Source organism: Cervus canadensis, chromosome 8, assembly GCF_019320065.1.
Source record: "Cervus canadensis isolate Bull #8, Minnesota chromosome 8, ASM1932006v1, whole genome shotgun sequence".
In the NCBI taxonomy this organism is placed as follows: domain Eukaryota; kingdom Metazoa; phylum Chordata; class Mammalia; order Artiodactyla; family Cervidae; genus Cervus; species Cervus canadensis.
The window spans coordinates 67970505-67987590 of NC_057393.1; the positions used below are offsets into that span (position 1 = coordinate 67970505).

The following is a 17086-nucleotide window of genomic DNA, read 5'->3' on the forward strand; positions in this document are numbered from 1 at the left end:
AGGTCCTATGAATATACTAGATTCTGTGACAAGAAGGAATGAAGGTTGACGATAGAATCAAAATTGCTTATCAGTTGGCCTAATGTAATCACAGGGTTTTAAAGTATGGAAGAGGGAGGCTGAAGGGTCAGAGTCAGAGATCTGAAGATGCTACACTGGGGCTTGAAGATGGGAAGGGCATGAGCCAGGGAACATAGAAAAAGCTCGGAAATGCGAGGAAACAGAGAGACTCTTTCCTAAAGCCTCCACAAGGAATGCAGCTCGGCCACATCTTGATGATAGCCCTTGATTATAGACCCATCTCAGACTTCTGACCTCTGAGGCTGCAAGAGAATAAATTTGTGTTGTTTAGAGCTACTAAGTGTGTGCTAACTTATTACAGCACCAAGAGAGAACACATTTTACAGATAGAAAAATTAAACATTTTGCCAAAGGTCACTGATGAATGACAGACCTGGGCTTAGAACTCAGGTTTCTTCAATTACCATTTAATATTTTTTCCACTATACTGTCTTCCACTACTTGCTATCTATAGCCCAGAACCTGGGTACTTAGGTGTGAAATGCCATTTACTATCCATTCTGCAAACATTTCAGGCCCAGTATGCATCCAGGACTGTGCAGCGCTCAGAGCACTGCGGTGAAGAAGACGCAGACTCGGCCCTCAGGGAGCATTGGTCCACTGGGGAGACTCTCATACACAGCGGGGTGACAAGAACCTAACCCAGCATGGGGATGCTTCCTAGGTGGAGCCAGTGATCTCTACACTAAGATGGAAAGGCCAGGCTGGTGTTCATAAGGGGAAGAGTGTTGGGATGCTCTAGCAGGAGAGGGAACAGAATGCATAGGGCCAAGGCAGGCAGGGAGAGAGCAAGATGCATTTGAACTTTGGCTCAAAACTTTTGATATGGAACATGACTGAAACATAGAGAGTCAGGAAGGTGGGAGGGGGAGTGTGGAGAGAGGGCTTGGAGAGGTAAGCCAGGAAACAGGAGACAACTTCAGGTACCCATCCATCAAAAGGGACCCAGGGGGAGCAGTGTACCCAGCCGCCCCCAGCCTCACTCACCCGAGCCGTCTGGAATGGCCCTGACGAAGGTGGGCAGCATCTTCACCGACGCTGTGGGGTTGGTGTCCTTCCCCAGGCCCTTCTGCATTTCTGCCTGGAACCGAGCCATGATGTCCAGAAGGGTCTCATCGGAGAGGCGCATGTGATACAGGAACCTGTCCACCTGGAACAGAGTGCAGAGTGACCAGGGGTGGTTGCTGGGGCACCTGCCCTCCACTCAAGGCTGTTCATTCCCACTCCAGGCAGAAAGCTGCATTCCTGGCTCAGGACAGCTTCTTTTTTTTTTTTTTTAAAGATTTATTTATTTATTTCTGGCTCTGCCAGGTCTTCGTTGCTGTGCCCGGGCTTTCTCTAGTTGCGGCGAGCAGGGGTCACTCTCCAGCTGTGGCGAGCAGGGGTCACTCTCCAGCTGTGGAGAGCAGGCTTTTCACTGTGGTGCTTCTCTTGAGGAGCACAGGCTCTCGGCTGAGTAGCTGTGGCTCATGGGCTCAGCTGCCATATGGCACGTGGGATCCCCCCGAAGCAGGAACTGAACCCATGTCCCTTGCATCGGCAGGCAGACTCTCAACCACTAGACCACCAGGGAAGTCCCTGGGACAGCATCTTGATGTAGATCCCCAAAGGTCCCTTGCCTGACCCCTCACTGAGCTTAGAAGAACAGAATGGAATGGAAAACTGAGGGGTGAGGGTAGGGACTTCTTCCTCTGAAGGACAAGCTCTGAGGAAAAAATGGTTCCCCCACTTTTCTGATGGGAAAATAGAGGGGGCAAAAACAAGGACTCAGTTTCTAATTCCCAGTTCAAGGTCCTCACCATTTTCCCATTGCCTCTCCACTGGAAGAGACTCACTTATAGAGTGAAGCTTAAATTCCAAAACAGGGAAGCTTTCTTTTATGCAATGATAATAATAGGTGTTCACATGTCTCCCCTCATTTATGGGCTGCTAGGAAGCTCAAAGCTAAATTCAATTTCAGAGTACAATCTCTGAAGTCCAGTGCTTTAAATTTCCTTTTTAACTGAGGTTGTTCTAACTAAAATGAAGTTTAATTTTTAAAGCCAGCTCAACTTGCTATTGGAAATGAGTGGATGTCACTCATATAATCAGAAAATCGGGACAAAGGACAAATGCCCCAATGGAGGAAAGATGTAAAAATTATTCTTGCTGTACACAGTCCATTTTAAGGTAGGAAGTCACATCTTACCACCTCCCCGTGCTAACACAAGTCACTCGGTGGCGTGGCTTGGACTCCCGGGGCTCGCTGGGTTGGAGAATTAGGAGAAGGAACAGTGGGACAGGTGCCCTGTATTGCCGCCCTGCTTTATATACTGAATAGCCTCTCTATTCATCCAGGTCAGAAGAAGGCTTGATCTGGGCACATTCCTATAGGAATTGCTTCCCCACACTTTTCCCTGAGGCTAAGAACATTGGCTGCAGTCTAAAAAATGCTTTTGTATAAAAAAAATAAAAATAAAAAATGCTTTTGTGTATGATACCTCATCTAATCTCCAAGATACCTATTTGCGTCTCCTGCATTGTGGGCAGATTCTTTACCGTCTGAGCCACCAGGGAAGCCCATTGAGGCAGCCAGCTAAGGCCAAAAGGATGGCTCCTAATTGAGAGATGGGGACTTCAAGGCTCAGAGCCACTAGGAGAGCTGCAGGTCAGGGGCAGCATTGGGACTCTAATTCCTCCACGTTCCTCACTTCCATGGCCTGGTTTTGCTTCACAGCTTTGTGCAGGACCCGCAAGTCCAACAGACAAATTATACCAAAGCCAGGGGTCACACGACATTTATCATAAGACAGGTCCCCAGCCTTCAGCCAAGCCTATAGGGCAGGTATCTCAGTTCAGTCCAGGGCCAGTATGGAGTCCTACGCCAGTGAAGTGGTCCATGGCTTTAGGGGCCTGGGAGCCAGAAAGAGGCCAGAAGACCATCAGAGAGCCACTAACAAAAGAGGACAATTGGGCTGTCAGCGTATTTGAGGAGATAGGATAGAACCAGGTCATGCTTCATTAAGGGCTTTCTGTTCCCTCTGAGTCTGTTGATAACTAATTGGTTGGCACAGCAACAGACAAGGAGACCACCGACAGAAAGGATGTGACCCAAGTAATTGGGGCTCAGAGAAGGGTGAGATGTGTCCCTCAGGAACTAAACTTGCTCCTTTACCACCCCCAAGGCCCTTCAGACAGTGGCCCTGAATCTACTGCTCATTTCTTCCCATCCCCAGAGTATAATGAGCTTTTCTAGGCATTCCCATAGCATCATCCTTTGTAAGTAAGTAATGGTTTTGAGGCCCTTTGGCAGTCGTTTGCCAGCTGACGTTTAAAAGAGTCATTCAAGATGGGGTCACTACTCCTGCTGTTTCAATAAGTTAAAGTTATGTCAAAAAAAAATGTCAACTAGCATGGCTTTCTTGTTTTGTATATATTTTTTAATCTTCCACAACACCTGGTAAAGTGAAAAGAAGAATGAAACCTGCTGCTAAGTCACTTCAGTCATGTCCGACTCTGTGCAACCCCAGAGACGGCAGCCCACCAGGCTTCCCCGTCCCTGGGATTCTCCAGGCAAGAATGAAACCTACACTGGGACAAAAAGGCTATATTTTAGACCCAAACAGGTGATTTGAGGACTATATAACCAGGAACACACATTGCAGGCACCAAGGAAGGTACTTGAGTTCAGAAAACCAAGCCTACTCTCGGAGTGACTCACAAATCATGTGACATGAGATATTTTCTAAACAAAAGAACCAACAAGTAGCACATTTAACATATAAAGAGCAAATTCAAAAATGTAAACTCAAAGCTGCTGAATTAGAGAATGTGGGAGCTGGAAGGGACTTTACAGATCACTTAGTCCAAAGGTCCCATATTACGAATTGAGAGTCGTAAAACGGTTCAACTCTTGGACCCAGTGATTTCACTTCTGGAAACCTATCCTTAGGAAACAATCCCAAATATGGAGAATATTAAATGCATGTCTATGTTTAACATAGCAGTATTTTAATTGGCAAAAAAAAATATTTGTGAAAGTAGCTGAATGTCCAAAAAGATGGGGAAATTTAAATTCTGGCATATCCAACTTAATTGAATATTGTTATTGTTTAGTCACTAAGACTCTTTTACAGCCCCATGAACTGTAGCCCAGTGACTCCTCTGTCCATGGAATTTTCTGGGCAGGAATACTGGAGTGGGTTGCCATATTCTTCTCCAGGGGATCTTCCTGACCCAGAATTGAACCCATGTCTCCTGCATTGGCAGATGGATTCTTTTTTTAAATTTTTATTTATTTTTTAATTGTGGCAGGTGGATTCTTTACCACTGAGATACCAGGAAAGCCTCAACAGAATATTAGGAAGATATTAAAATGATAATTATGGAGAAATCTGTACACGTGGTTACGATATAACAGTAAATGAAGGACACAGATCCAGAACAATATGCACCATATAACTATAAAAACGTCCACTGTGAAAAACGACTACAAAGTCTTCCACATGGCAAATATGACAGTGTTTATGAGGAGGATGGGACTAAAGGTAATATCTCCACTTTTTGCAATGTTGACTTACTAAACTGTAAAAAGTACACATAGAAAACCCTAGCCAGTCCTTCTCTTATGAATGAACAATCTGCAGGTCAGTGACCAAGCTCAGCTCAATGCTATCAATAGGTCAGATAATGTCAATACATGGAATTGGAAAAGCAGCTCTAAGAGTGGTTTCTCCTTTCTCTTCTTATCTTCCCTCTCTCTCTCTTTCTTCTTCCTGTTTTGTTTTCATTTTAATGTTGGTATAAGCAGGTTTCAAAAATCATCTCAGGTTCTGAATACTAACACTTGCGGGCAAGTAGGGCCCAGGATCTTGACAACTCTCCATGCAGGAAGCACAGAAACTCTGGAGGGGACTGGCTGCTTGACCGGGAGGGAGAAGGAGCCCATGCCTTTTGACCAGATGTATTGTCACCATGAGGAGGGTGAATGAGTTGCTGTTTTTCTGAACCTGTGACTCATCCAAGCAGCTCATAAAACCTTGCTATGCCAGACACCTGCTGGCCCACTCACTTCAGGTGACTGGAAAAAGTTCCTGACTATCCTTGCTCACCTCACCCTTAGCTTTCTCCCCGGAGAGAGAGGGGTCACCTCCAGGCCTTGACAAATAGCAGTCCTCCTCCCAGAAGGACCGAGAACAGATTTTGGTGGAGGCTGCGTACCTTGCCTCCTGGGCTTGCACCTGCGCTGGTGGACAAACATGTCCAGCCTGATTCCAGGGTGTGACTAAAGGTTAACCACCACAAAGGGGCCCACGGAAACGAAACTCATTTGCTAGAATTGGAGGTATAGAGGTTGTAAAGACTCCCCTTGGGGGCTGGAGAGACACCATGCAGCTTGCATCTTGACTAAGAAGTAACTGAATTCTTAAGCAGTGCTGTTGGCACTTTTCCACCTCCTTAAGCTCGTAGAGGGCTCCATGAATCTAAGTGACAAATGGAAAGTCAGATAACTTAACTCTGACTGATTTACATTTTAAGATTTGCTGCAACCTGCAAGCCAGCTCCCTAATGAACAGAATGTAGTGGGAGGTTATCCCACCCAGGGCAGGGGGCTGCCCAAAGGTGCCATGCTTCCTTCCTTTCAGTCTGAAAGGCTAGGAAGCATCATGACACAATGGAAAGAATGCTGGAGGAGGAGTCAGGGGCTTGGGTTTAATCCCTACTCCACCTTAAATACCTGGGTAATCTTGGCTAAACCAACCTACTGGCAGAAGAAGAGGAGAACAGAGGATGAGATTGATTGAATGGCATCACCAACTTGATGGACATGAGTTTGAGCAAGCTTCAGGAGTCGGTGATGGAAGTCGGGAATCGGGAAGCCTGGCGTGCTGCAGTCCATGGGGTCACAAAGAGTCAGACAAGACTGAGCAACTGAACTGAACTGACCTGCTGGGAGAACCTCTGGTATCTATAAATTGAGAGATTCTCATGCCCAGAGCCCTGCCACTGGTGTGGCTAGAGTGGCAGGCTAGGCTCATTCCAGGCTGCCAGGAGAGAATGCTGTTGGCCTCCAGCCTTGGCAACTTTTAATCAGCCCACCTTGGAATCAGTTTCGTAGACAGGTTTCTTGGGCAAAGTGGCAAAATAATGCACATCATTAATAGCACACCCCTGGCAAACAGCACATACCAATAATTTATATTTCGATTACTATACGTGGAATCTCACACCCCTTTTGGTGTTTGCATTTATATCTTTTCAAGCATGTGAGGAATCATGTGAATTACTTCTAAAGTTCTCAAACTCTTTAAAAAAGAAAAACAAAATGATTCTCCTTTGTAACCCTCCCTCCTAAACATCTCTCACATCAAACACAATAATCTCCAGGCTTCCCAAAGACTTTCTCCCCATCCCTTTCCTGTCTGGTGTCTGCCAGGAATTTTCGAGTGAAATTGAAGGCTCAGACAGTATGCAACGTACGGCTGGTGGGAGATTTACCTCTTTGTCCCCTTCTGTGAGTCGTTTTTTTTTTTTAACTGCTCCTGAGTGCCTCATGCCTATTCTAATAAGCTCTCTTAAATCTTTTCATGTGTAGGGGCCAGTTAACTCTATCAGGGAAGACATAACCAGGTATCTCTCAGCTCTGAGAGTGCTTACCTTCTTGATCTGATCCTCCTTCAGCTTGGTGAAGTAAAACGCCATCAAGTGTACCGCAAACATTTTCTCCAAGTTTGGTTTCTCCTGAGGTGAGCGGAGGTTTCCGTGCAGGGTTACTCCCTCGTCTCTGGAGAGCTGCCCACTTCCAGTCCAGCCTGGAGGCTTCCGGGGAACTAGGTGCTACAGATTAAATACTTGCGGGCTGCTTAGTTCAATGATTAAACTTCGCCCCCAGCCTCTGGTCCCTCCCTCCGGCACACACTAATAGGAGGCTCGGGGTGGTAGCTGAGGGTTGGTGGAGGGCAGGCAAGGGGTGGGTTGCTTGACTCTTTGAGAACTGGATGTCACAAAATCTTGTTGCTAAGCAACATGCTCAAGCTAGTGCCCCACCAAGCCCACTCAGCCAAGGAAAATCTTCTGAGGAGTTGACCATTAAACAAAGCCAATTCCTAACCAGCCAAGCTGCTCTCCAAAAGTCCAGTCTCAGGCTTTTCTCTTTGGTCCTTTCTTCTCAACACAGGGACATAACTCTTGGATCCCTGCTCTTCTAGAGCACTATCTTAATTAAGACTAAGTATTGCCCTGGTCAGAAGATTTCAAGAATGTTGGGGCAAATTCCTTCATTTGTGACAGATCAAGATCTCTTAGCTGACAGCCTGTGGTAATGGAAAAAAAAATCAATAAAGGTTTATCTTTTCAGAATGGTAAGCCAGAAAACCTTGATTTCCCAGATAAGGAACTAGGGAAAAAATACCCATGAGAAGGAATGAAATCACTGTACTCATTGTACTCACTGTGCTATTGGCGAGAAAAATCGAAGTCACAAGCAGGAAATGTCTCAGGCCACTCGGATATTTGGTTCACGTATCTCACTCATCGTACTTGATGTGAGAAGGGCCCATAAAGGAGCCAATGTATGGGTACAACAGACCTTGCATTCTTCCTACCGTCATTGGTCAGCTAATAAAGCCAACAACAATGTTAACAACAGTAGGTAACATGGATGGAACACTTGCTATTTCCATTTTATAAATGTGAACACTGAGGCCCAGAAAGGTTAATTTACTCAAAATCACTAAGCTTGCAAACAGTACAATGAAGAATCAAATCCAGGAGTTCCATTTCATGGCCCAACTCTTAACCAACACGTAACATTGCCTTTCTTCTTTTTCCATGAGATAGATAATTAATAGCTACTACAAGCAGCAGCATTCTGTTGGGTTATTGTCAAGAATTCCAACTACAGTTGACCCTTGAATAACACGGGGGTTGAACTGAATGGGTCCACTTATATGTGGATTTTTTTCAACAGTAAATACTACAGTACCCCATGATCCAGGGCTGGTTGAATCCTGCAGATGTGGAATCACAGATATGGGGGAACCACATACAGGGTGGGCCGGCTGTTAGCTGTTAAATTTTAGACTGCATGGAAAGCCTGGTGCCCCTAACCTCTGAGTTGTTCAAGGGTCAACAGTACTTGGAAAACTAAACACAGAGATATCACTACAACAGGATCTTCCCAGTGGCAGGAAATGACTAAATAAGGAAATTTCTGAGCATAATGTCCCAAACACTAACCAAATGCTTCCTAAAATTAGCAACTGACTGATGTTAAGGAGGGTCAGATGGGCACCCCGGTGTTTCTCTGCTCCCGTAGGCACGTGCTCTACAATACAAAGGGAAAACACTGTTTCCTGGTCAGCTCAACAGCCTCAGTTTTGTTTGCTTTTCAGCAGCATAATCTCATTAATCAAGACAATTTCCAGACAATTGCCAGGGTAAGAACCTTCAACAGCTGCCTCTTCAGAAGGCACTGATTCTCCAATCAGTGCTCGCTACTCCTCCATCCTGTGGATGAGCCACTAGAGGTCTCGGCTGAGCCCAGCATGCTTGATTATAATGACTCAAGTGCTTTTCTCAGATTGGTATAAAACCCTCTCCCAGGTGGAGAAACACTGTCCTTTTCAGTGTGTGCCCCTCAGACTCTGGACGCTCTCAGCTCCTTGGTCATTCCTACGCGCAAAGGTTAATCTTCAGTTGTTGACATGACTCAACAGGTGGAATTGTTGGTTTCCTGAGACAGATCGTGTTGTCCCTGAGTCTACACTGGGTGAGGATAACATCCTGGGCAGGTCACCTGCCCACAGATAACAGCATTGTCCTAATTCCTTCATTTAAAAAATAACCTCTGTATTCTTGCCTGGAAAATCCCATGGATGGAGGAGCATGGTAGGCTGCAGTCCATGGGGTTGCGAAGAGTCAGACATGACTGCGTGACTCCACTTTCACTTTTTTTCCCCATTAAGCAATTTACAATGAATAGGAGGACTTTTTATAGTTAGATTTAGGGAAAGGGGTACATTTTACTTTCTTTTTCTTTTCTTAAAACATTTTGAAAAAGAAAAAATAAAGCATTTTGATTATTTTGCCAAAAAAAAAAAAAAGTAATCTCTGGGATGCAGTGTGGCACCGAGGTCATCAATCTATTCAACATGGGGATAGGGGTTACGATGACTCGTGGAGAAAAGGACACAAAGCTATAACCAAAGATCTCTGCAATCTTGTGGTTGCTTTTATGTGCCAGATAGGCAGCCTCTGGAATCTTAATCAGGCAAAACACACCAGAGGGTTTTCATCTGTTGCATCATTCCATTTTTTAAGCTGAGCACATTAGCATCTATTCATACATTCCAGGTCTGGAATTGGATGACTAAATCTAGAAGCTTAATGACTATAAAGATCATATGTATTTGGAGTCATCTAGCTCAGCCCGCTCAACTTATAAAGACTAAGTAATTAGATTGTTTTGCCATCCTTCATCTGATTATTTCAGCACAACCATTGGAATTTTTCACCCTTATTAAAGCTCTGTGGGGGACTTCCCTGGCAGACCAGTGGTTAAGGCTCTACACTGCCACTGCTGGGAGCACAGGTTCGGTCCCGGGTCAGGGAATTAAGATCTCGCATGCCACATGCCACAGCAAAATTAAAAGAAAAAAAAAGCTCTATGTAGCTATTCAATGATATGCATGTCTTAGAAGCACTTAGATTTTGCTTAAGAAGACCATTTGAGGGTTGGTCAGCTAAGTGACCATTTTTTTTTCTCTTTGTTCAGTCGCTAAGTCATGTTCGACTCTTTTGCAACCCCAAGGACTAGCCTGCCAGGCTCCTCTGTCCATGGGATTTCCCAGGCAAGAACACTGGAGTGGGTTGCCATTTCCTTCTCCAGGGGATCTTCCCGACCCAGGTATCAAACCCACTGTTTCCTGCATTGGCAGGTGGATTCTTCATGGCTGAGTCACCAGGGAAACTGAGTAACATTTTAGTGAAAATGTATTATCTGTCTGGCCCAAACCTTCCATGTAAGAAGGAACTTTGACATCTATACACACTTCTGTTTCCATAGAGCTGGCCCCTAGGGGAAGGCCTGAAGACAGTATCTACTTTCCTTTAAGTACTGAGCATAGCAGAAAGATAAGAAATCCAGAAGAATTTACCTATTATTTAAGAAACACTTGTGCAATGTTTACTGGGTGTTTTACAATATTAATTCCCATAACCACTATCATTCTCTTCTATTTTATAAATAAACAGGCAGAGAGCCCAAGTGGTATTACATGGAACAGATATTTAAATGCAGGCAGTATGACTTCAGGACCCATGCTCATCCACTGTCCTCCACTGGCTCTTGCTAACCTGGAAGCAAAAGTGAAAGAAAGTGAAAGTGAAGTCGCTCAGTTGTGTCCGACTCTTTGCGACCCCATGGACATCAGGCCCCTCCGTTCATGGGATTTTCTAGGCAAGAGGACTGGAGTGGGTTGCCGTTTCTTTCTCCAGGGAATCTTCCCGACCCAGGGATCGAACCCAGGCCTCCCGCATCGTAGACGGACGCCTCACCATCTGAGCCACCAGGGAACCCGGAAGCAAAGCACAGGCGAAATAGGGAACCCAAGCTACTGAAACGTGCTCAGTGGAAAGTGCACAGGCCCTGGGTTCCCAGTTTGGCTCTGCCCTGTTTGAAGACAAAGGGTCCAAGTTTGTATTTGTAAAGTGTTCATAGTTCCCTCAGTGGTCATTCGGAGAATAAAAGTAAATGAGATCACATAAGAGAAGCCATGCATCCCACAGTGGGCACGCTAAAAGCACCTCTTTAAGCCTTCACCTAGCTAGGTACCCCTTCTTAAAATTGCTATTTCATCTCATCCCATTAAAGTCCTTAGGATAAGAAAATACATGCCGCCCTTTCAGTACATTCAGTAAAACATAACTACAAACCATGATATTACTTATTTATGGAATCCAAAATATAAATTAGTGAATAAAACAAAAAGGAAACAGACTCACAGATAAGGAAGATAAACGAGTGATTATCTGAGGGGAGAGAGAATGGGGGAGACAAGATAGGAGTAGGGAGAGTAAGAAGTACAAACTACTATGTATGACATAAATGCAAATTTTAAAAAAAGTCTAAGGCGAAAGTTCTATGGCAGAGAATCCTAGAAAACAGTAAAGGATAATAAAGGTCTAGAGAGATCATTATTAAAAAAGAGAGAAAGAAATGAGCTATGAGGATATATTGTATAACATAGGGAATGTAGCTAATATTTTATAATAACTACAAGTGGAATGTAACCTTTTAAAAATTGTGACTCACTAGTTGTACACCTGAAACTTGTGTGTAATATTGTGCATCAATTATACCTCAATAATAAATATTAATAAATAACTTGAATAAACCTAAAAAATATTCCATAACCAAAACCACTAAAAGTTACCAGTTTCACTTACTGGAATTATAGAAACAATTAGTAATTTTATAACTATTTTATTCCTGTTACTAAAGAAAACAGGTCTTGAATTCTGTCCTTTTTCTAACAATATGTACAAAGTTAAGATGTCCCTATTATAAGTCAGTCTGACCTGCTGGTATTCCACTTGCTGCCAAAGAAAGAAAGTGTGTGAAAGAGCAAACTGCCGTAAAAGAAAGTCAGTATAGAAGCTTCCGAACAGCCAGCAGTTGCAGTTACTGTGGTGTTTCCATGGGAGCAACCACAAATGAAGCTGAAATGTTAACTTCAGCAAGTTTCAAAAGAATACTACTGATAGTTTTGGGTTTTTTTTACAGGTTTATTCCTGACCCAAGAGCATCCAGGGAACACCTGTGAAGAAATGAGCATGTATGTTAACTATAGTTCTTAAAAAAAAATAATTAATTAAATAACACAGCTCTATGTACATTTGTGATAAAAATAATATAGTTGATTTCTTTTTTATTAATTTTAAAAATAGGTGCATATTATATAGATAAATGATACCTAAATTTGATTTTTTAAAATGAAATCAACTGTACATTATTTTTTATCACAGCTATACATTAAGAGCTGTATTTGCAAAATACATAAGCTTGGCATAAATCCATACAAACAAGAGAACTTAACTGATTTTGGAAGACAGAAAGCTGACAGAGAAGATTAGCAGGGGAAACACGGATACCTAAGTGCCTGCAGAGAGTGATTCCACCAAGAAACGAGTAATGACTCGTTTCTGCTCTAGAACTAGTCAGAAACTGGAGGCCCTGATACTTCAGAAAAGCAAGAGGAGAGGAAAAAAGAGATTGGCTGAAACTGTATATAAAAAGGCAATTAGGCCCCAGGTATGCTCCTCTGCCTAGAGCAATGAGTGACCATTGCACCCCACCCCCTAGAGGAGAACAGGTGTTTATTCTTTGGGGAGATTGAGTCCAACAACCTCTGGACCTGGGACCATTAGGCGCCATGGGAAGTGGGAGTGAGGCACGAGACAGGAAATATGGCCACAAATTAAACCCTCAAGTCAACAGTGAGACCCCAAACCACTTATTTCCAATTTCCACCAGCAAATATTTATCTGTATATATCCCTTTCTTCCCCCACTGGGAAGAGTTGGGGAATCCAGTTTTTCTTCTGGTAAAACTAAATGACCTCAGATACGGAAAGGACAAAACCGTAGAGCGAGTAAACAGACCAGTGGTTGCAAGGGGCTGGAGAGGAGGGCTAGATGAGCACTCAGAAGTTTTCAGGGCAGTGACACTATTCTGTATGATGCTGTGACGGTAAGTACCCGACATAAGGGTGCTCAGGGCTGGTGCACTGGGAGGACCCAGAGGGGTGGGATGGGGAGGGAGGTGGGAGGGGGCTCGGGATGGGGAAATAAATAAATAAAAATTTTTAAAAACACAATACATTTGTCAAAATCCATACAACTTTATAGCATGAAGAGTGAATTTAATGTATGTGAATCTAAGAGAATACTTAGGAGATCATGCATGTAATGGGAATGACAAAATAACAATGTTACAAATGTATAAAAATAGCCTCCCTGAAGGGGATGGGAAGAAAAGGCACTGACCTGAGTAACTTTGGAAATGAGTGAGTACTATGGTTGATAAAGCTGCTTTCCCCAAGAGCATGACTTAATAATTCTGGAATCATACGTGGAATCATCTCTTAGTATCTGTGGGGGATTAGTTCCATGACCCCTCAAAATTACCCAGGAGACTTACCCTATACCATTCACAAATATTAACTCAAAATCAATACCTGAAGCCATAAAACTCCCAGAAGAAAACATAGGGGAAAAGATCCTTGACATTGGTCCAGGCAGTGATTTCCTAGATTAGTCACCAAAACACAGGAAACAAAAACTAAAATAAACAAGTGGGACTACATTAAACTAAAGAGCTTCTGAATAGCAAAGGAAACAGTCAATAAATTGAAAAGACAACCTATAGAATGGGAGAAAATATTCATAAACCATGTATCTGATAAAGCACTAATAACCAAAATATATAAAGAACTCATGCAATTCAACAGCAAAAAAAGAAAATAATCTAATAAAAAATGGGCAAAGGACCTGAATAGGCATTTTTCCAAAGGAGACATACACATGTCCAACAGATCTATGAAACGATGGTCAATGTCACTAGTCATCAGGGATATGCAAACCAAAACCACAGTGAGATTTCATCTCACACCTGTCAGGATGGCTTTTTGAAAAAGACAAGAGATAACAACATTGGTGAGGATATGGAAAAAAGGAGACCCTTGTGCATGGTTAGTGGGATTACAAATTGAGTCAACCATTATAATGGAAAACAGTATGGCAGTTTCTCAAAAAACTAAAAACTGAACTACCATATGATCCAACAATCCCATTCCTTGGTATATATCCAAAGGAATTGAAATCAGTATCTTGAAAGCATATCTACATACCCAGTTCATTGTTATCTTTACTCACAATAGCCAAGATATGAAAACAATCTAAGTATCGGTCAGCAGTTGAATGTATAAAGAAGATGTGGTATATTTATACAGCAGAATATTATATGGCCATGAGAAAGAAGGAAATCATGCCATTTGGGACAATGAAGACAGACTTTTATTTATTTAGACCATGCTATGCAGCTTGCAGGATTTCAGTTCCCTGGCCAGGGACTGAACCTGGGGCCACAGCCGTGAAAGCACCAAGTCCTAGCCACTGAACCACCAGGGAATTCCCTAGATGGTCCTTAAAGACATTATACAAAGTGAGATAAGTCAGAGGACAAATACTTTATGGTCTCACTTATATATGCAATCTTTAAAACTTGAACTTATAAAAAACAGAGTAGAATGGCAGTTATCAGGTGCTAGGGATGGGGGAACTGGGGAGATGCTAAAGGTACAAACTTGTAACTAGCTGATAAATAAGTTCTGGAGATCTAAGGTACAACATAGTAATTATAGCAATAGTACTGTGTTATAAAGTTTAAAGTTACTATGTGACTAAATCTTAACTACTCTTAATATAAAAAAGAAGTGATAAATATGTGACATGATAAAGGTATTAGCTAACACTCAAAAATAATCATATTGAAATTTATAAACGTACCAAACCAACATGCTGCATACCTTAAAATTAAACAATATCATGTGTCAATTATTCCTGTTTTTAAAAAAGCCAGCTTATGAGTCAATCAACCTGCATCAAAACCCAAAAGCATTACCTGTGTAAATAGAGCTTCCTATTTCCTTAATTCACTTTTAAATAGGAACATAGCCAAAGACTACTAGACACTCAAGACAAATTTCCAACAACAAAGGCAGAAACCACACGAGAAAGAAAGAAAAAAGGAAACAAGAAAATTTAAGACAAAAACTATAATATCATTAGGGAAATAAAGATATTGATTACATTCATGAAACAAGAACAAGATAATAACCAAAAATAAGAGTGGGAGCAGGGGGTGGGAGAGGAATTATATGACACACACAAAAAAATTCTGTACTTTTTTCCCTAGCAAGAATTTTAAGCTCAAAAAGAGAAATTTAACTTTGAGCCATAACTGATAGAAAGTTTATATGAATTTTTAGAGAACATCTTAATAAAACTTCGGAGAATAAGGATATACTCTAACACCTTTTCCAATTATTTTTGATAGTATTAAACTTTCATATTCTCTGGTTACATGTTACAGCTCTTATTAACTTTGAGCAGTTTAAATTCTGCTAGTAAGATAATGGCCTGAGAAATACTATACTGTACCATGACTGTCTGCAAATGAAATAAGGATAAGATACACATCCATACATTGTAAACTTTGTTGTAACAAGATATGATGTATTAAGTTGGTAAGGTAAGAAGAGCATTACCCTAGAAAATAAGCATGCCCAGTTGCTTCAGTTGGGTCCAACTCTTTGAGATACTATGGACTGTTCCCGCCAGGCTCCTCTGTCCATGGGATTCTCCAGGCAAGAATACTGGAGTGGGTTGCCATGTCCTCCTCCAGGGGATCTTCCTGACTCAGGGATCGAAGCTGGGTCTCCTGCACTGCAGGTGGATTCTTTACCACTGAGCCACCAGGGAAGCCCAGAAAATAAGCAAGAAAAGCTAAAAACTTTCAAGATCAGGGCAAGAATTATAGTTAAAAGAATATGTGAAAACACATGAGTTTTAGTATTACTAAAAATTAAATACCAGGAGTCAGAATTGACAATTCAGCTGAAATAATTTATGTGAATTTATATACATAAGTGGATAAAAAGTCACAGTATCTGGACCAGGTGGTGATGAAATTAAATCATTGTGCAGAATTTAGGAGACTAAATCACAGGAGGTTATTCTTCTATCACCTCAAGACAGAGACTCTGCTCGTGGCTAACAGCCACCAAGAAAAGGCCAGTGCTGAAAGCCCCTCCTGTCTAAGAACTCAGGACTGTCAGAATGCCAGTATTCTCAAAGAAACCCTCCTAAACTGTTGGTAAGAATATAAATTGGTACAGTCACTATGGAGAACAGTTGGAGGTTCCTTAAAACACTAAAAAAAAAAAAAAAGAAAATTACCATAGGATCCAAGGATCCCACTCCTGGGCACATATCTGTAGAAAACCATAATTTGAAAAGATACCATGCACCCCAATATTTACTGCAGCACTATTTACAACAGTCAAGACATGGAGGCAACCTAAGTGTCCACTAACAAATGAATAGATTAAAGAGGATATGGTAAATACATACAATAGAATATTACTGAGCCATAAAAAAGAATGAAATAATGCCATCTGAAGCAACATGATGGACCTAGAGATTATCATACTAAGTGAAGCCAGCCAAAATATCAAATATCATATGATATTGCTTATATGTAGAATCTAAAAAAAAAATGAAACAAATTCACTTATGTACAAAACAGAAATAGACTCACAGACATAGAAAACAAAACTTATGGTTACCAAAGGCGAAAGGAAGGGGGAAGAATAAATTAGGAATTTGGGATTAACACATACACACTACTATATACAAAACAAATAACCAGTGAGGACCTCCTATATAGCACAGGGAACTATACTCAATATTTTGTAATAACCTATAAGAGAAAAGAATCTGGAAAAGTATATGTATATATATATGTATATATAACTGAATCACTTTGCTGTACTCCTGAAACACAACATGGTAAATCAACTATATTTCAATTTTTTTTTAAGAATGCCAACATTCTCATAACAAACCACAAAAGTCTTACCTTTTTTCTCTCACATTGCCACACTCCACTTTATTCTTCTAAATTGTGATTCTTAGCAAATGTGTATCTGAATCTCTTCTCAGATGCAGACATTACACTGTTTATTGTTACTCCTCTTATTTTCAAAATAAAAAATAAAGAACTATCAAATAATAAGGATGTCTAACAAATGAAAACTCTCACAGAAAAAATTAAATCTTCAAGGGGTTAGAAGATAAAATTGAAGAAATTTTCTAGAAAGTAGCCGAAAGATCATGAACATAATTTTAAATATGGATTTAAAATTAATAACTAATTTATTTTATTAATAACAAAAAGGAATAA

General features: G+C 41.6%; 1 protein-coding gene across 1 annotated transcript in view; it reads right to left on the reverse strand.

The window, feature by feature from the left end:
- The window catches only part of HKDC1 (hexokinase domain containing 1), a 41345-nt gene extending 34435 nt beyond the window's left edge, over positions 1 to 6910 (reverse strand). Inside the window, exons 1-2 of the mRNA XM_043477228.1 lie at positions 6718 to 6910; positions 1069 to 1231 (exon numbers count right to left, since the gene is read on the reverse strand). Coding sequence (XP_043333163.1) covers positions 1069 to 1231; positions 6718 to 6780 — 226 coding nt within the window. The 5' untranslated portion in view covers positions 6781 to 6910. The remainder of the gene's footprint in view (positions 1 to 1068; positions 1232 to 6717) is intronic.
- Positions 6911 to 17086: the final 10176 nt, after the last annotated feature.